Source organism: Penicillium griseofulvum (genome assembly GCF_001561935.1).
Source record: "Penicillium griseofulvum strain PG3 chromosome Unknown contig_95, whole genome shotgun sequence".
Taxonomy (NCBI): Eukaryota; Fungi; Ascomycota; class Eurotiomycetes; order Eurotiales; family Aspergillaceae; genus Penicillium; species Penicillium griseofulvum.
The window spans coordinates 1,942,968-1,966,111 of NW_024467454.1; the positions used below are offsets into that span (position 1 = coordinate 1,942,968).

Below are 23,144 nucleotides of genomic sequence, written 5' to 3' on the forward strand. Positions count from 1 at the left end.
GTCGTGTTCTAAATATTATTCTGTTTATGTATACTACTTTTATAAGTCGACGGTTGTACAAACGACTTCTTGATGTATAAGCTTTAAATCCTTGATAAACCGGTGTTAGGAGCGGTCAAGAAGCAGGCAAAATGAGACATCAAGGTAATGAGACATCAAGGTATCAATATTGTCTAGAAATGGGGATTTGACCCATGGCGTCTATGCCACTACGTAGGAGGTGTGTAGAACTACCCCTTATGTGCACTAAGAACATATAACTTGGAATAGGCAGACTGTTGCGCCTGGAGATTTACACCTTCGTGAACACTACAACGGAAAGGGAAAGGTCTCGAGGGTATCATCCAATACTTATGTGAATATTTAACTAAAATGATAATACAGTGGGAATGAATTACTTTGGACTCACTGCTTGCTTCTTCTTGGCAGGGAGCTCAGATTCATCATCACTATCACTTCTACCTCGCTTTCCTCCAGCGGCAGGGGAGACCGCTGGGGCAGGGGCAACAGCAGGTGGGGGGAGAGCAGCATAGGGACGTGTGCTTGCAGCATTTGCAAGTATATCGAGGGCAGAAGGCACAGGACTAGGCTCAGCTGAGCTTGCAACTTCTGCAAGTATTTCTAGGGGAGTAAGGTTAACAGGAGCAGTAGCACCGGGCCCAAGTACTTGCTCTGCAGCATCTGCAAGCGCTTCTAGATTAGCAGCAGCAGTAACCACCTCCAAGGCGATAGCAGCAGCAAGCACCTCACTATCTGGTACAGGGGCAAGAGTAGCAGGAGCAGCAGGAGCAGGAGCAGCGGGAGCAGGAGCGGGAGCGGCTGGAGGAGGAGGAGGGGGAGGAGGGGGAGGGGGGGCAGCAGCGCCAGGCGTAGGTACCTTCCAGGCGTCATCGGTGAGTCGGTAATACTTAAGAATGTCGAATAAAATTTGACCAAGGACAGCGTGAGTCTCTATGGCCTGAACAGCTGATGGTAGCTCTCCTATCCTAGCGATAACCTGTGCTTCGAACGGCTTACTGGCATGCTTTCTCGAGAATTGATTTACCCAGGTATGGCCTGGCCTAGCAAGCCAAGTGATTAGCATAGGATCGTAGACACTTCGAATAAGATCGAGGACGGATTGACGATCAAGTGCAGTCTGTGGGTGGTCGAGGTTATCAAGACGAAGCGGCATCCAGATTCTCCTCTCATTCGCGTCGGTTCGCTTCAGACCATTGTTGAGTCTCAATGTGGTTCGAGGCATGTTGAAAAATGTTAATAACGAATGATTTGTGCTGAGTGAGATTGTTGGGTTGTTGGATTGTTGGGGTCTTACTGTTTGTTGTTTGGTTGTTGTGAATGAATATCGAGGGCTGGGATGGAAGTTATAGTAAAATACTTGAAGACCTCTATGAAACTCGAATGCGAATATTCGTACGTTTGTATTTTCTTTATCTCGTTTTAGCACAAAGGCATGTGCGAACAATAGAATACTCGATGAGATCTTAACTGAAGACCAATATAGATTCTTTCAAATATAACGGCATTGTTATTTTTTAAAAGACAAAAAAAAAGACAAAGAAGAGGAATATTTAACTTCTTATAACCCTATGTATGTATTTTGGGCAAATTAATGAATGAATGAACCTTATCTAAACCAATCACACGCAATATACATAGCGTTTTAGAACATAGGAACACGGCAGTCTCTAACTGCTAGTGCACTATGACAGATTTTCGCATTGTAAAATTTGTTAGATATGCCTATTTCTGTAGTTAATTGGTAGTGTACTTACAGACTGATCGATTGCTTGCTGATTACTGCATTTCACCATCATCCAATGTTATACTTAGAAAAGTCATCTGCACAAAGCCTTTTCCCACCTTTTTTGCTGGTGACCTTTATAAACAGAATGATATTTGAGAACAGGGCAAGAAAGTCTCCTAAAAAGACACCACAATGCCCGACTATTTTCATAAGTATAAATCAACACATACCTATAGGTCATCGCTGTTTTTCATCATCTTATTAGGAACCCTATATAAACCTTCAGAGTAATATTAGGGTAATAATTACCTAAGTTGAGGTCCAAACCGAAACCAAGCAAGCTGAGCAAGAACAGTAAATAGCACTCATTCTCGTTAATCTTACAGAGATCTCACTGTAATAATTTATGATTACTATGGATAACAATCCAACAAGAACCCTACACCCAAGAGATGTCCTTCGTCAACTCGCTGACTCAATGAATGGAAAGCACGATGAACTTTCTATGACCATCCCCGCATACACTACCTGGAGGTCGGCTCTCCAAGCTGTCAAGTCAGCCCTCAACAGTGTTGACGAGCCATTTATGGTCCTCCATCCCCACAATACAAACCGTCGTATCATGCGGGAGTCGAGCTTGCAAACAGCCTCGGAGTCTCCTACAGAAAATATCTCGGCCCTCCCTATTCGAACCAATGTTAACCTGGAGACGCGACCGCTCCGCCCACCAATGAGTGAAGAATGCCGCGAGCGTCGCCGCCAGATGGCCAAAGAGGTAGCGAATATGGAATTCCGATATCCCTATTACATGCGAATGGGGAAGAGATCCTAGATGGATTCTGAGGAAATATTTTGGACGATCAATATGTCAATTTGGATGAGGAGATTGAATCGATCTGAGAGCCCACAGACCGAAAACTCATACCGAAGAGCATTGTGCTGCTCTGTCATGATCACTGCTTTTATTCGCATGGACGGTGTTTGGTTGGCTTGGAAGAGATGAAATGCTGGGAGGAGAGGCTTATTTACTTCTAGGCTGAAGCCTCAGAGTCTTAAGCTGGACCGTCCGGTGTGGTAAATGTCACGAAGAGGAATGAGGATTCTCTTGCTACAACTGTCTGCATAATATGTGCGGTTCCCACCGTTGCTTCTACCACGCCACTTGTCTGAGCTACCCAAACTGTGATGTGTGCGGTCAAAGAAGGGCGTGTCTCTAGAATGAGAAAATATTTGGATATTGTAAACGGTAGTGGAGAGGTCTAAGAAGGCTTAAGATGTGGCTAAGATGGTGAGACTGGAGAGGAAAGTCTTAATGAGAAGACTGGGTATTCAGGAGCGCTGGACCTCGAACTGACACAAGTCAATTTGTTATATATCTCAGATCAGCAGTTTGGTGGCTAGCCAGTTAAGGTTAGATAATTGCTTCAATGTTGATTGATCGCTGAACGGGACATTATTCAGACGCTATTTGAATTTTATGTATCCATTTGCTCACACAGTACCTTCCTTTTATCCTTCCGGTGTATTTGTGGGTCTCTTTTATATTACCAAAAGACAGTAGATTTGTATCATTTCATACTTTTTAATCAGATCCCGCCGCAGCCATCAGAACACGGCTTTCCTCGTAGTCACTCGTGCCATTATCCGGGTCGGCATCAGCAGGTGTACATGTAGCCAGCTCAGATCTAGGTCCCGTGACAACCTGGAACTCCCTCTTATCGGTAGCAAGCATCATATTCTCCGCTGCCTCTGGAAGCCAGCCATTGATAAAGTCCCCATGCCAGCTGTATGAATTCCCGCTAGAAAGTTGGAGAGGGGCCTCACCGGACCAGCCGTCAGGCAAGACGCCAGAAGTATCGAAGCGCACCGAAAATCGCAGCTGGGGGATGCGCTTCATGCCGTCTGGACAGCGGTTCGGATTAGCGAGCCATGCGCGGCTGGAGTAGCCACTGACGAGGGTGTCGGTGTTGACACAATTGGGGAACAAAATCTGCGTCTGGAGTCGACCCAAATTGCATCCTGCGTTGGGCCATCCATTTGCGTCTGGTGACGTCTCCGGTCCGTACTCGCACCACCAGCTCATGTTGAGGAGGTCGTCTACCTCATCAGCAGTTGTTGCTGTAGCATTGCCTGCAACTGCTTTGTAGTTGGTGGGGAAGGGAATCTCGGCATTGCCGATGTTATTGTAATATGCCTTGAAGTATCGGGCTTCGACTGGGACCAAGCCTGTGCCGTTGTTGAAATAGAGAGTTGGGTGCCCTGGCCACAGTTAGATGAGCGTACTAAGCCTAGTTTTGGGTGATGAGGATTAAACTAACAGTAAACGGACAGATCGTTTGGGTTGCTGTTCGTAGTGCAGCCGGACATGAGCTCTTCAGTTGTCGAAGTGTTCACATTAACAGCATCATTACCGAAGAAGCTGTGCATATGGCTCGTATACTTCCCCGGCTTCACAATCGAGTCGATATTCTTGCGCATAATATACCCAGAGTCAACTATGGTGTACCCTTGCACCATTTCAGCGGTGGCCAGGAGCACAAGAGGTAGCACGAGCATTGCGAGAGGGATCTGCAGAATAGGGGAAGACTGTAGTTGGTAAAATTACCGCTGAAGGAATGACTCGAGAAGGTGCATATAGGCTACGAAGAGATGGAAATATGTTGGAATAGACTTTATACTTGTCAACAGAGGTGGACAGTGCAGAAATAACAAATTAATTAAGGAGTTCAAACAATCTAGTTTCATATATTTCGCGGGGTCTAGTGTCGCAGGCTCAACATAAACTATCCGTACACCGACCAAATCTAACCAACCCTTCTGGTTCGGTTAATTATAAGACCCAGGTGACCAGGTCAGCTAGAACCCGGTTAATTATAGTGTGACAACACCCATCCACAGGATTCTTGACATGTCCCCCTATTAGGGAAATCGCCGAGCCAGATATCGCAAGATATCGCATTAGGTTCTGGGCGTCGAGCTGCTGAGTGTGTAGCCGTTGCCAAGTTACTAAACGTGTTTCATACATGTTTCATTGTAAGACCGCTCTGAGAATTTCAGGTAGGAATTCATTATAGCCAAATAAATAACATAGCTGCACGAAGTAGGAGAATGGATTGGTGCTGCGGGATTCTCATGCTCTAGAGGATCTAGTCGCCTGAGGAAAGCAAGACTGGCGCGGTTCAAAGTAGACGGATCGGCGGGTTCAAATCTGCACTCCACTCCATCTCCAGTCAAGATGAAACAACCCCGTCTGACGCGCGCCTTTGGCCGTACAACCGCGACTTTCTGCCGAGTTTGTGAGATTGAGCAGTTTACTACGTATTATGTAGACAACTATCTTGTGTTGTCAATGATCGAGATATTGTGACATTTGACGTTTATAAGCACTATGAATGGTATTGGTATTACCGCCTAAAAAGAGGTTGTGGCGTGCATTAGTGTCATTTATCGCCCGAGCTAGCAAGAGAGTGTATATAGATCGAGCAATAAAACAAGATGAAAAGAACAAAAACACAAAAACATACAACAGTGAGGATTCGCTGGTGGTCACCCACCCAACTACTAACTCACCGGCGTGTGGCTTAAGTACGGCTGAGCGGACGGGAAGCCCTGTTTTCCACACCCTATGGTCGTATGTACTAGGTTATGTATGGGAGAGGATGATATAGTATGACTGGCTATGGACTCCAGTGAGGAGTGAAGGTCAATACAATATGAATGCAGCGAGATACCCGGAACCGAGGAAAGAAAGAGAAGAGAAGGGAGAGGAACTATAAATATATGTAGTCCTACGCAATTGATTCGAACAATGGTGCTACGTTCCATGTCAGCAAGGGTAGTGACACATCTATAGTTCGTAAAGGAAAACTACTAGGAGAAGAAGTTTGATGTCATCGGTCAAGTTTCATAACGCTACTGTAGCCGCCTTATAGTCCTAGACCTGTATTAAAATGTCATCATAACGATCTGTTGCGATAGAATTGGTGAATGGCGTGAAAAGGAATCACAAAGAGGTCTCCATGAAATGACTAGTTCAAATTAAATCCGAAGCTTAGCATATTAATATCTCGAACATGGATGATGTATAAGTGCAATATTAGCATAATTACTCTCTATCCTTATAATATTGCTATTATTTCTGACCTTGATGTTTCTAGTGTCCTATATTATTGTGCTGGTATTTGGCCGGGCTATTACTTAGTGCAAAAAATTGTCTGCTTGCTAGATCTATAAGTATGAGGAACGCTGTGGCGTGGCAGGCCTCAGGCCCCCAGGCACCCACGCATGTATTTATAGCTAACCCAAAACCACGCTAGTCTGCATCTATCACACACAGCACTAATCTCATTGCCTCCGTCTTCTCTTTCTCCAAACAAAGACAACGTCCAAGTTTAAACACAATGTCTACAAAACCTACCAGCAAGATATTTCCATTCAAAACCTTCATTTCAGACCTATCGACCAACCTCGTTCCACAGTCCCTTCTGTCATCTCCCGAAAATGGCGCTGGCGGTGGACGCTTGGTCATTGTAGGAGATGTGCACGGGATGAGAAAGTCCCTTGAAGAACTCCTTAGAAAAGTCGGCTTTGACAAAAGCAAAGGAGATCATCTCATACTAGTTGGCGACCTAGTCAATAAAGGGCCCGATAGCCCTGGCGTTGTTGATCTGGCTATCAAGTTAGGCGCTAGCGCAGTGAGAGGCAACCACGAGAATGCAGTTCTTAATGCAGCCGTAGAGATCAACGCTGCAAAGGATAGTCCACTGCCTTCTGGGGACTTCACTGGCATTTCGGTCGGACCCGAGAACCCCGAAGTAGACCTCCCTAAGGATACTGTTCGAGATCCTGAGAAACCCGATAAATGCGCATCTCCTACAACGCGTGCGACAGCACTAGCTCTTTCGCCGCATCAGATCGACTGGCTTGCTGCTTTACCTTTGATCTTACGTGTCAAGCTACCTCAAGACCTAGCTTCCCCACTTGGCGACACTCTAATTGTCGTACATGCGGGTCTGGCCCCTAGTACCTCACTTGAAAACCAAGATACATATGCTGCAATGCATATGCGGAGTCTAATCCGCACAATGGGCGATGAGGACAAATTAATACCGTCTGAAACTTCCGGGGAAGAAAGCTGGATCATGGAATGGGACCGTTGGCAAGATAGTCTATCGTCCAAGACTACGGTGATATTTGGGCACGATGCAAAGCGTCGTTTGCAGCGGAGCAAATATGCGATTGGACTGGATTCAGCATGTTTATACGGTCACAAATTAAGTGCGCTTGTGATTGGGGCTTCCGATGGAAAGATTGATCATCAGGTTATTCAAGTCGATTGTGCTGATGTGCCCGTTGCCCCAACAATATCTGTGAAACAAGGCGACAAGGCAGTGGTTGGATAACTTGAATAAATTGTGAATAGATGATTGCTAACCGTGAGAAAGCTGCATTTTTGTCACACACCCAAAAATAACCATCACACCGAAGACGCCTGCAAAACACTGTTCACCTTTTTGACCAAGGTCTACTCTGTATTTCATGCATCCTTAGATAAGTTCAGTTCTGTTCGGAGCATGTCTAAAGCGAAATTGTCATTCTCGAATTCTGCAGTGCAGGTACCTTGAGGCATTCTGCCACGCTTATCCGGGAGCAGGTTGCCTTTAAAGGCACATGAATCAAAGTCGATTAGCACTGGCATGTTACTGTGGCTTGCAAACATAACATTTCCCAAATGAATATCGTTATGAACAAGGCCAATCTTATGGAGATGATTGATACCGGCCTGAACCTGTTGGAGACAGCTTTCGTCGACCGACCCGTCCTCAAGACGGTCCGCGAGCGTCGCCTCGTATTTTTGGAAACAAAGTCCAGTGATCCGGTCGGATTTTACCACGCAGCCAAGGTAGTGGGAAACATTTTTATGTGGGTGTTTTATCAAAAACTGGCAGATCTGCGCTTCTTGGAGTAGATATTCGCCGAGTGATGCTGATCCGTTGTACCCAGTGAGCCGAGGCTGCTTGATGTAGACGTCCGGGCTATTAGGGTTTTGGCATATTGTGAATTTATCTTCAAATAGGGGCCAGATATGCTCTGGTGGAATCTTCTGGAGGAGGGATTGGTCGATACTGGCGTCTTTTATAAGATGATCCCGTTTGGGCAGTTCGGCCCACAAATAGCTGTCGCCATCCTGGAAGATAACGTTGGTATGTAGAAATTTTGGATCACCGTCTCCGAACTCCCAGGTCTCTGCCTTATCATACAATTTCATTTCAATAATAAGAGAGCTGTTTTTCTCTCAAATGGGATGCGAAGTGTGGAAATGAAGAGGAAGGCTGGATCAATAGCACGGCGATGTTAGAGACTTGTCTTAAATACTTAGGGGCCTACGCACGCACCTCGGCTTACATGCAAACAAGACCAACATATGAAATGTTAGGCAACGCAGCATGAAGCGGTGAGTGTGAAGCGTCAGATTATTGCTTCTATTAGCTTCCTTGCTGGTATTTGAATGTTCCTATTTTAACTGCGGTCTTCCTGGTAGCCGTGCTCATTGATGAAGGTGATTGGTGGATTACATTCAAGGCCAGGTATATCGAACTTGTCGGTGAAGCAAGGGCCCTATGAGCCTATGCGGTGCTCAGTTTGATTTTCAACACTGGCATCACATTGAAGCTAGAGCATAGGCGGAGGGAAGAGCCTCTTTATTTGGGACATTTACAAGGGTTGAAATAAAGGGAAGACAGGTGATACATGTGAAAAAGGGTCTTGGAAGATGAAAAGGATGTGATCGCATTCAGATGATTGGTCTATAATGCCATAAAAAGTGTTGTAGGTAGGATATTTAGCCAAAGCAACTACCCCATTTTATCTTGTGCATCAGTTGCTTTCTACGGTTGTCCAAAATGTAAACATATTCTGTAGTATTGAATAATGACAATCGACGAGTTATTCTAAAATCATACTATTATTGACTACTTCAACTTGTTATCTCACTAAAAATATGGATCCTTTCAATCCTTCTAACAAAGACACAATGTCATCTTCTAGAAAGCCATACTGCTAGCTATTTTAGGCTAAAACAGATCAAAAAAAGTTTTGGAACGACATGATAAAGACCATGGCTTTATTAACCTCCACTCAACAAAGGACCTTTACCAACCCATCGTATAGAACACGCGTCAATAGACTCGAGAAATGTCTATAAGAACGGTTAAGTCCTCGCTCGAAAATAAACTCGATCATAACAGCCAAACAACCTTCACAGTCAAAGCATCTTCACAATATTCCTTCTAGTTCTAGTTTTATACTCACATCTTTTTTATATCCACACCAACCAACCTTCATCGCAACCATGCCTAGCCGCGGCCCCACTATACCTATCGGAGGGCGAACCGACCGTCACCATCACCATCGCCATAGCACAGAGCGTGAGCCTCGCGAGAGAACCGATCGTGGCCATCACCATCACCATCACCACTGCACAGCTCATGAACACCGCGAGAGAATCGATTACGACCACCGCGAACTCTACCTTCAGATTTGCTACCCGCAGAATAATGCTGTCCATTGGCTGATCTTTATGAAGTACCCTGGTGCCGATCGTGGCACCCGGTTCCATAGCACCGGCTGCATGGGTGACCGTGAGTTGTCTATTGAAACTGACAAGAGATTTGATAGTCAGGCGGTCGAGAGCACACACTATCTCGGCACGATTTATGAGACGGACAGTTACCATGTTCACCGAGAGGCTGGGAAGATTCCACTTCAGAGCTGCCAACTATGGGTTTGTTACTTGATCCTTAGACTTGAGAACAAAAGGATGCTCAAGAAGGGTACATACGACCATTATATGAACGGTTATGAGCACAATATGGACGAGCATTATGGACCGGGAGAAGGGTTTGAGTGTCGGGTTCATCTTCGTCGTGGACATTAGGTATTTATTTCTTCCTCTTTTTCATCCTCAATTTGCCCCTTGTTTTCTTCAAGTTTGTGTTGATTTGACGTCTTTGTGCAGAATATATGTCTACTTATTGCCCTTCAAATCAAATTTGCATACAAATGTACTGGAAAAACATTATTTTTGTCTTCGTATATCCACTAATTAGGACATTACCATTTACTTCGTAGTATTACTCGTATCTGCATGATTCTATAAAAACATAAAGGTGACCGTAAACATCGCTGCTGCGAATGCCATCAAGCCCTGCACACCAGCTGATTCCTTGGTCAAGAGTCCGGTAGCTGCTCCGGTGTGGTTTGCCGACCCGTTGACTGCAGTTGGTTTACCACCAAGTCCAAGTGGCAGTCCCTGGTAGCCGAACGTCAGGTTCTGGGGAATCGACTGGTTATAGCACTGTCCATTCGAAATATCCAAGTTGGTCAAGTCAGCCGAGTTCACAAAGAACATGTACATCGACTGCTTGAGATCCTTGAATCCGGACGTATCGTATGGGAACTTGTCGCCCGGATCGGTTGCTGAGGTGTTGCGGATGAAGATACACTGGACTTGTTCGGGGAAGTCGGTGGCTAGTTTGGGGTATTCGCGCATGACATCGCTGTTGCTGGTGTCCGCAACCAGGATAAACTTGCGCTCGGGGAAGGTTTCGAAGATCTTGTGCAATAAGAACTTGCGAATTGATAGAGTGGCGGAGACATCGCTGAAGTTAAGAGGACGGGTATCGAAGGAACCGCCGGGGTAGTTGTCGTAAATGAACTCCATGTAGTTTCTGGTCACTTGCTCGGGGGTGGTAGTCTAGAATGACAATCAGTATTTTGAATGTGAAGGAAGCAGAGGAGACTTACAAGGTAGTGGAAATGCGCATCAGGGAGGCTCCTGGACCAGTTGCTGTAGATTTCTGGCATCTTCTCCCAAGCTGTGAATGGGCGTGCGAAAGAATTGAGTATTCCTTGGTCCGGTTGGTAGATCTTGGTGACACGCAGAATGTCGTCAATGTCGGAAATGAAGGTGAGTCCCTTCGGAGGTACAAGGTAGGCGGTAGCATTTCCGATGCTTGCGCCCTCGACATGAGTATCCAATCTCTGGATCTTTTTGGTTTCATTTCCCGCAGTAAGGCCATTGCCGTCAATCGGCACAAAGGTGTCGAAATCACCCTCGACTGTTGTGTTGTAAGGCAGAGTAATGACCTGCTTACCACCTGTTGTCTCAGATGATCCGCCGCCGCCGGGCCCTCCGCTGGAACCCTGACTCTTTGCAGGCTTGATGTGGATCTTGTTCACGGCAACCTCTGGCTGCTGTACAACGAATATTTCGGCAGTCATGTTACGTGCCTGGACCTGCTGTGATTTAGGAAGCTTTGAGATACTAGTGTCGACAAGGAAGATATCGGCCAAATCATTCAACTTTGAGGTAGAGATGTCTGGCTGCTTATAAACGTTTCCGTGGAAGCGAACATTCCAGCCTGACTTAGTCCAGTTGGCATATGGGGCGATGTTCAATACATTGGTTGGCAATGCTTTCAACTGGGAGTCGTCCAGTCCGAGGGAGCTAGCAACTGCATCTCCAGTCGGGAAACCCTGGAAAAAGTTGGGCACTCCAGATGCGACCCACGAAGGTAGGCCAGAGCCAAGGTCTGAAACGATGTTGTTGGCACCAGATTCAACATCGCTCAATATGTTTCGGGCAACAATGGGAGAAGGGTTTCGTTCCACCGGAGAAGGTGTGATGGCGGGGTCGTGCGGGGCGATATTCGTGGCGAAAGCAGTTGGAGCTGGGGAAGCGGAGGTAATTGAGAGAAGAGAGGCCTGCACAAAGGCATGTGCAAGAATGGACCTCATTGTATCCAAATATATACGTTCTAAAAGGGTACAATGCTAAGACAAACGCTCACAAACATACAACAAGAGGAAAAACCTGAGCAGCTGTATATTATTGAGGAAAAGTCCTAGAAAATCAAAATCTGCGAGGTTCAATTTATTTAAAAAGTCCTTGGAAAAGGAAATTAACTGGGAACTCACTGACGTCATTATATATCTCCACTATCAGTTTCCAGATTAGGCAATCCATTTGTAGATCAATAAAATGTTATACTTAGAAGAGTCGTTTGCACAAGCGTTTTTCCGCCTTTTTTTTGCCATCGATCTATAAAATTAGCACGTCTAAACAAAGTTATATCTGATAAGGCTACTGCAAATATATCACAAGGTATGTTCATCGGTGTGCTGATCGGTGAGATTCAACGAATCGAGAAATGTCTGAAACGTAAATGATATCGCACGATCAACGTTGTTAAATGGGGAGTGAGGGGATTATTCTTCCAGCACATGTAATTGATGTCAATTACGATCAATTTATTCATTAGCTTCCGCAAATTTATTCACCAATGGCGCCTGTGGAGACGACAATGTTCCTTATAGTGCCCGGAATCCTCAAGACTTCAAAGCAACCTGTTAGCCTCTATACTTGATATATGTGACAAAGAGCATACCGTCATAATTTCCAATGGCTCGAATGATTTTAATTCGCAGTGATGGGAATGAAAACTGTGAAGCATATCCCCACACCGAAGACTGAAGCTTGTCGGGTCCCTGGTTCAATACCCACACGCTCCAAGGCTGCCAGTCAGGACGAACAGTTCCATATTGTTTATGGGCGTAATAAAGCCAAAGCTGGTATCTCGCAATCAGAAGAATGTTAAAATAGAAGCTCTAGATCATTGTTGGAAAGATAATATCATGAAGAGCCGCAAAGCTTCTAGCCTTCTTTATTATAATTAAGTTGCTCCATGTTTTTGCCAAGCACACAGACATCCATCGCTAATTTATATAGTCAGTGTCTCCAAGTACGAAAACTGGAGTGAAGATCGTTATTATATATCCCGCCCGATCCTTGGAATACCCACCAAGGATCCCTCACTTGTACAAAAATGGATCGAATCCCGTCATGAGGATAATCCTCGTCCGAAAGTGTATCCACTTCTCTTGGAGCCTAAATTTTGCACATTTACAACAGAATGACATAAAAAGATTAGCCTCGCAGGAGTAGATCAGATCTCGCCTCAAAACAGTGCAATAAACGACCATTATTCGGAAAGACAAGTGCCCGTGCGGGTCACTCCAATTGAGTAGAACCATTCGATATGATGGGTCATCGAGTAATGTCCCGAAACTAATTAGTCTAGAGAACGATATGTCCGAACTCCCGCGTTTCCAATTCCCGTTCGGGGACATCGGGTCACAGGGGCATTCCATTAGATGCGGTACCGCAAAATGCCTGGTCTACAGAGTATATCCATATATCCATGTCACCAAGGGCCGAGTTGGAAACAAGATATCGTCGGGTGGAGTAAGTCTGTGCTTTGGCGCTCCCGGCCGCCGCGGGAACGGCCCCAGACGCTTGAGACTGACTACCCGTTGTGTTCAACTCGAGTGGGTTAGCGACATCAACCAACACAGCCCCTTTTCTTGACGTGCTGGGCTAACGTATGACTTCAATGGTAACCGTTGAACTGTCGATCAAATCTGAAACTTTGGAGCTATTGCTCCGCCCCCTAACTGTCGGAGAAGGCCTCGAAGACGATCATCTTAATTTATCCCTGCTAGCGTCGCTTCTTTCTTCGCTTGTTTCGTAGTCCGGTTACTTGGCCAGACTATGTGCTATTGGGGTGGAAACTGGACGCGTGTTGCCTGGAAATCATTTCGAGCTAGCTCCCCGATGATGACTCGAAAGTGACAGGTCGAGAACGGTAAAAAAAGCAACCAACTAAGGCAAATAGATTAAACAATTGGGTCTTGCTAAAAAGTACTCCGTAAGTAATTAGGCGACAATTAACAACGCGGCGGCCCTTCAAATAATATCGGGTCGTACCCCCGGGGGATGCCTGCCCCGGAAGTCGCTCGGGGGTGCGTGCTCCCGAAGGCACGCGGCTCAATTTGCTCGACAGGGGCATCATGTGGGCCTCTATAAAATAGGAGTTCGGTAAATCGGGTACGTCTACAGATTGGGCCCTAGAGAATTATAAAGTAAAGTTCATAACTCTTGGTTCAAAGGACAATATCATATGTGCTTGTTTATTTTGAATTTTTCCTTCCTATTCACTCAATCAAGACCAATTTTCATAATGACTGACGTGAAGAAAGTAGCGCTGGTCTTCGGTGCTAGTGGGATCTCCGGATGGGCTGTGACCAAAAACCTATTATCCTATCCCACTGCTACCACGTTTGATCGGGTTATTGGTTTGATGCACCGTTCACGAACAATTGCTGAGACTGGCCTACCTCAAGACCCCAGACTCGAGCTGTACTCAGGGGTGGATCTCCGCACCAACCTCGAGACTGTGAAGAGGCAGATGCAGGAACGAATTTTAAACCTAGATCAAGTCACACACGTCTACTATCTTGGTATGTGATACGATATGCATCAGGCATCAAATTGACTACGCATGGAAGCAAATGCTTACCAATAATAGCATACTCCAATGCTACTGCGTACACAGAAAAAGTGATGAGTATCAAGAACATCAACAAGGACATGACAAATAATACTGTCCACGCAGTCAACACTCTCTGCTCGCGGCTTCAATTTTTTGTCCTCCAGACTGGGACTAATGTAGGTTCTCTCCCATAATATATCCCGAACTGTTCTAACTTTGATAGCACTACGGGGTTGCGGTATTCCAGCACATAGACAAGATCGAGATAAACCCTCCCCTAAGGGAGAATAACCCCCGAATTCCATCGCCTTACGGAGATGAAATCTTCTATTACGATCAAGTTGATTTGATCAAGGTGGCCGCGAAGGGCAAATCATGGAAATGGTGTGAGGTTCGGCCTGACCAGATCATCGGTGAGCCACTCTTTACCTTCACCTATGGACTGGACGTCTTTCTGACATTAGAATGACATTTAGGATATGTTCCTAATGTGAGCGGCATGACCTTTGTTGAGCCATTGGCTCTATACCTCGCTCTCTATCGTTTCGTCAACGGCCCGGGTGCAAGCGTCATGTTCCCCGGTACAAAGACCAACTTTACCTACACGTTCACAGACTCATCCCAGGATCTGATTTCAAAGTCTGAAATTTACCTCTCTGTGGTTCAGCCGGAACAGGCTAACGGTGAGGCCTTCAACATTGCTGACACTGATTTGCCGGGGTCGTGGTCCGTCAAATGGCCGATCTTGGCTGAATACTTCGGCCTGAAGGGAGCCGGTCCCGGTGAGACAGGCTGGGTGGATATCGAAGAGTGGTGGAATGAGCATCAAGATGACTATCGACGTATGTGCCAAACCTACTGTCTGGAACACCGTGACCTTCCTCCTTCGTCGTGGGTTTTCATCAAGGTTGGCTTTACGCTTCTTGATCGCAACCGGGAGATGTCTCTTGACAAGATCCGAGGAGTAGGGTTCAAAGAAGAGATTCCCGCTGGAGAGGGTTATATTGTTGCCCTCGAGCGTATCGCGGAGGCCAAGTTGATTCCGTCTCAACGTGCGCTATCCACCTCCCCATTTTCGCAACCAGAGCCGTCTAAAGTTTTGGACCAATATCCTGTCAAGGACAAGGCAAGCCATGTGAGCGCTTAGATATGGAGAAGGGAAACGAACCAGCGACATTCTGGTCAAGCAAATCGGTCGAGATACGCTAGCGACAAAATACAGACCTCCGTTGATGATTTCTTCATACCCGGTGTAGCAAAATACGAACAAGAAATGCGCTTTGAATGAGAGGAGTTAATAATCATCCTGCGAATGTTGCCTGAGATTCCAGCCTGTGATAAGATCCTTTCCTTTCCGAACATCGTCGGTACACATGATGTCGAAGGTTTCTATCGCCTTTCCCATAGTGACGATGTATTCATGCCTCAGAACTATCCTCATCCTGGCCAAAAGGGCCGCCACTTCGTGTGTGAACAAGGCTGCGAGATGCTCCTATTGCTCCTATTGTTTTCGGGTCTACTGTTGATGCCATGGAGATGGTGCGCCAGAGGTGTTCTCGAAGGAAATGAAGCCGAAAAGTGAAGCTGATGCGAAGTGGTGAGAGGCGACAGGCGACACAGGATCAGATGGCCCAGACATTTCTCTGAAACCTGTTAGTCCTTTGCGTATGAACTGTTTCATGGTTAGTACTCACGCTGTGCAAATGGGGGATATGAGGCTGAAGTGCTGATAGTCTACCAAACGACGGCACATAAGGGAAAGGATGGAGGATATGGGTTTGAAAAAAAGAGACTAGAAAGAGAAGAAAATGATTTCAAGCTTGTATGCTGAAGGAAAGAGAGACTGGAGATATATTCTTGTAGGTATTTCTTATGTACTTGATTTAGCGCTAGAATAGTCGGAAAGTTGTATCGATAAACAGAAATATGCAAACTTCATTCCACCATGCTTCGGTCGATAGTTGACCACCGTGTTATGCAAGATTTCATCGTGCAGTCGACCATTGATATGACTATTCCAAAACATAATATCCTTGATTCGACTATCATGCCTTGTATTCAGGTGGCGGAGCCGAAGCCACCGGTGCTTTGGGCACTGAACCGACCTTTGCGTGCGTAGCTGCATGGTTACGCAATATCATTCTGGTCTTTGGATTATTTGAGTAAAACTCGGGGGTATGGCCATAGTCGTCCTTTGAATCAACGATAGCACCATGTGCAAGTAAAAGCTGGATCATCTCAGTAGTCACAGTGCCGTACCCCATATTCTCAGCGGTGATCGCTATCTGAAGTGCCCGACCTCCTTGATAACCTTTCATCTCAGTATCCGCGCCATAATTCAAAAATATCCGTACCATCTCAATCTTGTCTGTCCTGATAGCCCTATAGAAATGGAGCTCTTTGTCCGCACCGGCAGTCTTACTCAGTTCTGGATAGTGGCGTAAAAAGACTTCGACAGTCCGGCTGTGACCATTTTTCACTGCCCACGCGAAAGGCGTGTTTCCATCGTAATCTTTTGAGTAGACTTGCAGACTGGGTCCGACCAATCTGGTCCATACTGATCGATTCAAAGCCTTGTCGTGCTTTAGAAGAAGATCGCAGATGTCATGATGCCCTTTTGCAGCCGCCAGGTGTAGCGCCGTTTCGTCCTTATTAGCGCCTAGGGTGGGGGTGTTGCAATCCAGAAAGAGTTGGACTATTTCTGTATGGCCCAAGGCTGCAGCAAGGCGAAGGAGCCTAAATGTTTCGGTCTCCTTTATCTCGTTTGTAGGAGGATCACACTCAAGGAACAAGCGAACAATCTGTTTGTGACCACCCCTTACAGCAAGGCGGAGTGGTGTTGCGCGGTTGCCATCCTCGATCCGAGGTGATGCATTGTTTTCGAGAAGGAGGCGGGCGATATTCCAATAACCCTCTTTTGCGGCATTATGAAGAGCCGAAGTTCCGACCTCGTCCACGGTATTCGGATCTGTCCCGGCCTCTAAGAGCGCCGTGACAAGATCAAGTCGGCCATGAGCCGCCGCAACAATAATGGTTTCAGTGATTTGGGATGTTTTATTCGATTTTTCAGCCATCTTGATATATGCACGTAACTTAGTGATGGGAATGAAGTTGGGTGTTCAATCTCATCTTATTGAATTTTTTTGGCTTTTTAGCGTAAATCGACTTAGCCCATTCCAGTACCAATAAGCGAAATCTATCAGCGTTGTTCCCGGCGATCTCCACGTGGGTGTATAAGCCACATAGATATCGAGATACCAAAGTCGAAAGAATGAATTTGCAGCGGGTAACAATGTCAATCGTATTCTTCTTTAAGCTCAATATAGTTAAATGCAACAAACCTTGGAAGATACTGAGGCAATAGCTGCCAAGAGGCTGAGTGGCTGAGTCTTTCAAGTGGATCACGGAATTAGGCTACACTTGCCTTGATTGGTCACAGCCGTGTGCATAGCGGGTATCATCGCTCCGAATGTAAACTGTGAGTTATTCAGCCGCTTAATTCGTATTCTCTCTGGGGTATACACTAGTATCGTACCGCCTGGGGGCCGACGGGGCGCTTTCCGGGGCGCTGGCGCCGGGGCTTTGACGGGGGCCCTTCGAACAGCCCCCTCCGCCTAGGTGGAGAAGCCAGCTCCGTTAGACACTACAGGTCCCGGGTAGTGTAGTTCTAGGATTGACGGTGATTTTGACAAAGGTGATGTGGAATGTATGTTTGAATATGGTAGATCAAATTGTGAAGTTGTTGATTAGGGGCAATCTCCTTAACACGAACACTTTTATTATGTTCGAAACATTCGAAATAAAGCAGACTCTAATCAACTGACAACTTTTCCATCTGAAAGATGCCCTCAGATAGAGTCCACCTATTGCGAATATATTCAGTAAAGTGCCCAGAAACCCACTTGAGAGTTCCCGCGAAGGGGCTGTCACCGGCGTTTGACGCAATCTCTGCCAATAGCTTTCCGTAGGCCCACATATCATTCAATCGACGTGCTTGGAACGGAAGCTCAATAGGTAATATTTCATCTTGTGTCTCTGGAGCACGCCATTCGTGTGTTACTCCATCGATGCCGCTGATATCAATGGGGACTACATTACCATCATAGTCGAGAACAACGTTTGAAGGCTTTATGTCCATGTGCGTTGTCCCTGCGCGGTGAATAACGCCTAAAGTATTCCCAATTTGAATAGCCCATCTCTCCCAGCCGAACTCCTTAACACGCTGTTTATCAAGAACATGCTGTAAGGAGCCACCACTATAGTACTGAATACCGCTCACAACCAGTTGTTCGACTTCATTTTGAGGGGTTGCGTAAGGGTTATTTAACATCGCAATACTAGCTGGCTGAACGACCCCTGTCAAGCCTTTGAATTGTTAAAGATTCTCTAGTTCTTCCTGTATAACGACCGAGTCGTGCGGTTAGTAAAACGGACGTTTGACGACCTTTAGAACATATGGTATTTTGTCGCCTTGTGTAAAACGCGGAACACTCCGGGCGATTCCATCCTCTTCGATCACTTTGGCGATATTGATAGCTTGGAAAGAGAGGAATTGGAGATGTAACGGATAAGTCGCTCTCAATGGGTCCTCCCGAATGTAGACTCGAAGGCTTGGAGCAAGCTTTGTAAACGGATTCGAGGTATCTACCGATTGGCGGTATAGCATGATAGGTTCAGTTGATTTCGGATCTTCGCTTAAGATCACTTCAGTCTCAATGTTATCTAAAAGTGATAAATATTCAAAATTTGTTCGTCGTTCGAGTTCTGATTGTATTTTCGCTGGTTCGGGATGAACAAAACAGTGATTAAAAGTCATTTTGATCCACGTTTTTTTGTCTTGATACTCGTAGATGAGAGTCAGTGAGCGACTGTACGGCTGAGGCTCCGCTTCGACTCCCTATCTTCACAGTACGACTTCATTCCAAGGTCAGAAGTGGTAGAAAGAGAAACAGAAGCTGTTGCGGTTGGCATCTTGACTTGAAGAATATGGTTCATAGGCGAGGTAATTATTTTTCAGATTGGAAACTTGTGGGAAAGGCGAAGATCGCTTATGTTTTAAGCTCGATGTCTGAGGCACTAAGGTACCACTCGACATTAACCATTTTCTCGTTTCGAACGTATCTTTTTATCGAGCCCCAAGCTGGTTGTGTTGTAGAAACCAACCTAGCATGAACTAGCATCCCTTAGAGCTTACCTTATCAACCGTGACTTTCTATCCTGCGGTCATCTCGGAAGATCCCGAGTGCAAATGCCATCCCACTCTGACGCGATAGCGATGTGAATCATGCGGGGTCAATCTCGGAAGCTCAGAACAGAGAAAATATATATTTTTGCTTATTTCTATTTGCTCTTTCTGCGCTATAACATTTCCCCAAGGTCTTTACTTTTCCTTTTTCACCCTTTCCTTTTCTCAAAGCACCATGACTATCGCAAGAAAACCGCGCGTTGTTTCCCTCGGAGAGCCTGCATTTGTGGGCAATGAATACCTCGCTCAATTTCAAACCGAGTTCGACTATTCCGTCTTACCTGCGAAAAATCGCGAAGAAACCCAGACCTTGTTACCAAAAGATATAAAGGAAAATGGACCTATCGACGCATTCATAGTTCGCATGGGTACGCCGCCTTATGAGCCATTCGATGAGGATTTACTTCGAGCACTGGTCCCGGGGTGCAAGATCATCACTTCTGCTAGTGCGGGGTACAACGAGTTTGACGTGGACTGGATGGCGAGTCAGAAGATTGTGTTTTGCAACACCGTCAATGCCGTCGCCGAGGCTACTGCGGATATGGCTATATTTCTGATACTTGCTGTTCTGAGGAATACTACAAATGCCGAGCAGAGTGTACGGAGCGGCATGTGGAGAAAAGGCGCGAACCTGGTTCCTACTTGTGATCCGTCAGGATTGACTCTTGGGATTGTCGGTATGGGTGCTATTGGAAAGGTGAATCTTCAAACGTCTTTATAGACTCTAGTGTAGCTGACTTTCTCTCCTCAGTACCTTGCCAAGAAAGCCGCTGTCTTCAACATGAAGATTAAGTACTACAATCGACGTCAGCTACCAGCCTCCGAAGAAACAGTTTATGATGCAACATACTGCGAGTCTCTACATGACCTTCTTCGCGAAGCAGATATCGTCTCCCTGAGTTGCCCTCTGAATGCTGCAACTATGAACCTAATTAGCAAAGCCGAATTTTCCGCCATGAAGAACGGTGCATTTCTCGTTAACACGGCCAGGGGAGCTGTCATCGACGAGGAGGCTCTCATTGCGGCACTTGAGTCAGGTAAGGTACAACGTGCTGGACTTGATGTGTTTGTGAACGAGCCAAGCCCGAATCCCTACTTTCTGCAAAGTGATAAAGTCGTTTTGCAGCCACACTTGGGTGGCTTGACCGAGAAGGCATTTCAAAAGGCTGAGAGAGAATGCTTTGAGAATATCCGCGCTTTCTTCATGTCCGGCAAAGCGAACTCGCCAGTTAATACCAAAACAACGCCCCCTTGAGGGTGGAATGTTTCAGTGACAGTGGATATCAGCACAGTGCAGTATCTAGCCAGTAATAACTCTAGATCCAGAAATGAATACATTGTTATTAGCTTCCACGTACGTAGCCCCAATAGGCCCATGAGGGATACTAAACTTATTTTGTAACTTGTCTTGTTAACTTCTAATCCAGTGATGTATAACTGATCAATAACAGGAATACGCAAGTCGTTTCCACTGGTCCCAGAATTTTGCGCTGTTGTGGGGTGGCAACTGGGTAAGACGTTCGTAGTAAATAAGACACAAAGTAAAGGCGCGTGACGCGAAGCTGATGAAGTGGAATCCTATCAAGATGCATAAGAGGGTGGGTCCATTTATGAACCGGCTTGCTGACTTATTATGCCTTAAGGCAATTATGCCGAAGTTAATCAGTTCATAACACTCTTATTGGATATTACCTCGCCACCTTCACAAACCTGTACAAATATCACTCATATCAGTACTTGTTTTAATTTCTCTTGCTCTTTTGTTTCCAATTTAAATACTTTTTGCACATATATAATCCATTTTCGCCATAACATATATTAGATCGGGTATGGAGTAAAGGCGGACAGGATTCACTTTGTCTGAAGCATAAAATGGCCAAGGCATAAAATTACTAATCGTGCCAAGCGCCCAACCTTGGAACACACCTACCAGGTAATCTTAAGGTTACTTGATGTCATTTAATGAGCAAGGTAAGCGTGATACGGCTGGGGAGGGCGTTGCTAGACAACACGAGATGCGGGTAATTTACAGCATAAAGCCCCGCGAGTTCCCATGGTTGAAAATAGGGAAATCGTCATAGACATCAAAGTGGAAAGGTCCTAGGTATATATCAAGTCGTGTAGGTGGCAGCCTTTACCCCACATTCAATTTCAAAACAGTCACCATATTGACAATGCATCATGGACATTGAAATGGCCCAGAAATATATCCAGATCCAGATTCAAGATGATCTGAAGTATGATATCCGCATCGAGAATGCGGAACTTGAAAGGTACATTTCTTTTCTCTCTTTTCAAGAAGAAGGCATGTTTTCTGAAGTATGCATAGTGGCAAATTCTACAGCTCAGATGATCGAGACAACATCTTAACGTCTGAAGATGTTGACGACGTGATTATTCGCCATAACGGCGGAATCCGAAGTATCTGCGCTATGGATGCGTCAGAAGGAAGTATCGATCTCGTTGACGATGTACGGGACACGAAGATTTGTGATCTAACCTGGAGAGCCTCTACACAGCTTGAAGATCGCAATGAGATGATGAAACTCCACCACGATCCTAGATACATCGTCGACATTGGGGAATGGAATGAATGTGGCAATATGGGATGGATTCCTGTTACTGTCAAGGAACAAGATTGATCGTTATCGGACTCGGAATGAACGGGAGACGGGAGTGGATTTGTGCTTCATTTCGGAACAAATTGAACATAGTTGGAGCTTCTTTTTCTTGAAAAAGAGATTGTCGCTATGGTCAGAAACTTGAAGTGATGTCGGCCACCTGGTCTCGGAAATACGTTTTCTGTATCGGGAAGCGCCTGTCGAGATATTCCAAAAAATAGTCTCAAATGAAATGCCGTATCATGTATTCAGTGCGAAAGATAACAAAATCCAGGAAATCCCATATTAGATACGATAAATACAGCACTTCGTAAGTCAGCCTGCGATTTGCTCTTATCCTAAGCTCTTTACTGTGTATCAGCGCTATGAATGGGGACATGGTATACTTGAGCAACCGATTAGCCGTTCTTCTGATCCATAGGTTGAATGCTATGGAATTTATCCGAGTAAGATTGTTACTTGATGTTTATATATATACTTGATTTATTTCTAATACGGCTATATTGTATCTTCCTCGGTTTATGCCCAAGCTCATATCTGTAGTTCTGTTCCCCATACCGTTAAATGAAAGGTTCTATATAAGAAGTCGTTTGTACAAATTAAACCTTTCCCCACGTCAAAATGATATCTGAGAAGACCATTAAATTAGCCCCTGAAAAGACCACCGAAAAGACCACTTAAAGGACTGCCAAAAAGACAGCCCGCAATACCGAGTCTTTCAAATATCAGGATACATTAACATAATGAAGAAAGGCAAACTTAGAAGTTTCTGAGTACAAGGTTTATGTCCGATCCTAGGGGAGTTCTTTTCCCGATAAAAGTTCGGACTCGAAACTCACAAGGGGAATATTTGGGTGGAAGGAGCCTCTCAGGTTCTGAGCCCTTTAAAAAGTCGTGACTCTCAAAGTAACTTAACTTTGTCAACAACCCCTCTCAAGATGCCGAACAATGAGCCTACCGTGAGTGTCATTCAGACCTTCTTCGTCCCACTCCCCCTCCCCTTTCTCCGTGTCTTCACTCCACATCATCTCTTCGCTGCATTATCTTGCACTCGCATAGGCTTACTCTAATCAAGTCTTGTGTTCTTTCCTCTTCTCTTGTTCATCTGGCCGCGATGGCGACACGTATCGTTGAAGATC

The 23,144-nt window shown here is 45.6% G+C and overlaps 11 protein-coding genes across 11 annotated transcripts; 5 read left to right on the forward strand and 6 right to left on the reverse strand.

Annotated features, from left to right (window-relative positions):
* Window positions 1–394: 394 nt before the first annotated feature.
* On the reverse strand, window positions 395–1,243 carry PGRI_061930 (uncharacterized protein; the record flags this gene model as incomplete). The annotated part of the gene is made up of 1 exon (XM_040793907.1): window positions 395–1,243. One exon carries the CDS (start codon window positions 1,241–1,243, stop codon window positions 395–397), a length of 849 nt encoding a protein of 282 aa, XP_040648762.1.
* Window positions 1,244–3,329: 2,086 nt separating this feature from the next.
* Window positions 3,330–4,303, reverse strand: PGRI_061940 (DUF1996 domain-containing protein; the record flags this gene model as incomplete). Its single annotated transcript, XM_040793908.1, has 2 exons — window positions 3,330–4,006; window positions 4,066–4,303. 2 exons carry the CDS (start codon window positions 4,301–4,303, stop codon window positions 3,330–3,332), a joined length of 915 nt encoding a protein of 304 aa, XP_040648763.1.
* A 1,844-nt stretch (window positions 4,304–6,147) lies between these two features.
* PGRI_061950 (metallophosphoesterase family protein) lies at window positions 6,148–7,149 on the forward strand (the record flags this gene model as incomplete). Its single annotated transcript, XM_040793909.1, has 1 exon — window positions 6,148–7,149. The coding sequence occupies one exon, from the start codon at window positions 6,148–6,150 to the stop codon at window positions 7,147–7,149; it is 1,002 nt and encodes a 333-aa protein (XP_040648764.1).
* A 134-nt stretch (window positions 7,150–7,283) lies between these two features.
* PGRI_061960 (uncharacterized protein) lies at window positions 7,284–8,015 on the reverse strand (the record flags this gene model as incomplete). Its single annotated transcript, XM_040793910.1, has 1 exon — window positions 7,284–8,015. One exon carries the CDS (start codon window positions 8,013–8,015, stop codon window positions 7,284–7,286), a length of 732 nt encoding a protein of 243 aa, XP_040648765.1.
* Window positions 8,016–9,098: 1,083 nt separating this feature from the next.
* Window positions 9,099–9,683, forward strand: PGRI_061970 (uncharacterized protein; the record flags this gene model as incomplete). The annotated part of the gene is made up of 1 exon (XM_040793911.1): window positions 9,099–9,683. The coding sequence occupies one exon, from the start codon at window positions 9,099–9,101 to the stop codon at window positions 9,681–9,683; it is 585 nt and encodes a 194-aa protein (XP_040648766.1).
* Window positions 9,684–9,899: 216 nt separating this feature from the next.
* Window positions 9,900–11,545, reverse strand: PGRI_061980 (phosphatidate phosphatase App1 family protein; the record flags this gene model as incomplete). Its single annotated transcript, XM_040793912.1, has 2 exons — window positions 9,900–10,502; window positions 10,553–11,545. 2 exons carry the CDS (start codon window positions 11,543–11,545, stop codon window positions 9,900–9,902), a joined length of 1,596 nt encoding a protein of 531 aa, XP_040648767.1.
* A 2,282-nt stretch (window positions 11,546–13,827) lies between these two features.
* Window positions 13,828–15,286, forward strand: PGRI_061990 (SDR family oxidoreductase; the record flags this gene model as incomplete). The annotated part of the gene is made up of 4 exons (XM_040793913.1): window positions 13,828–14,107; window positions 14,176–14,315; window positions 14,363–14,552; window positions 14,616–15,286. 4 exons carry the CDS (start codon window positions 13,828–13,830, stop codon window positions 15,284–15,286), a joined length of 1,281 nt encoding a protein of 426 aa, XP_040648768.1.
* An 898-nt stretch (window positions 15,287–16,184) lies between these two features.
* Window positions 16,185–17,213, reverse strand: PGRI_062000 (ankyrin repeat domain-containing protein; the record flags this gene model as incomplete). The annotated part of the gene is made up of 1 exon (XM_040793914.1): window positions 16,185–17,213. One exon carries the CDS (start codon window positions 17,211–17,213, stop codon window positions 16,185–16,187), a length of 1,029 nt encoding a protein of 342 aa, XP_040648769.1.
* A 737-nt stretch (window positions 17,214–17,950) lies between these two features.
* Window positions 17,951–18,805, reverse strand: PGRI_062010 (uncharacterized protein; the record flags this gene model as incomplete). The annotated part of the gene is made up of 2 exons (XM_040793915.1): window positions 17,951–18,504; window positions 18,574–18,805. 2 exons carry the CDS (start codon window positions 18,803–18,805, stop codon window positions 17,951–17,953), a joined length of 786 nt encoding a protein of 261 aa, XP_040648770.1.
* Window positions 18,806–19,559: 754 nt separating this feature from the next.
* PGRI_062020 (D-mandelate dehydrogenase-like dehydrogenase) lies at window positions 19,560–20,639 on the forward strand (the record flags this gene model as incomplete). The annotated part of the gene is made up of 2 exons (XM_040793916.1): window positions 19,560–20,081; window positions 20,136–20,639. The coding sequence occupies 2 exons, from the start codon at window positions 19,560–19,562 to the stop codon at window positions 20,637–20,639; spliced, it is 1,026 nt and encodes a 341-aa protein (XP_040648771.1).
* Window positions 20,640–21,565: 926 nt separating this feature from the next.
* Window positions 21,566–22,026, forward strand: PGRI_062030 (Aegerolysin; the record flags this gene model as incomplete). The annotated part of the gene is made up of 2 exons (XM_040793917.1): window positions 21,566–21,657; window positions 21,714–22,026. The coding sequence occupies 2 exons, from the start codon at window positions 21,566–21,568 to the stop codon at window positions 22,024–22,026; spliced, it is 405 nt and encodes a 134-aa protein (XP_040648772.1).
* Between the last annotated feature and the right edge of the window lie 1,118 nt (window positions 22,027–23,144).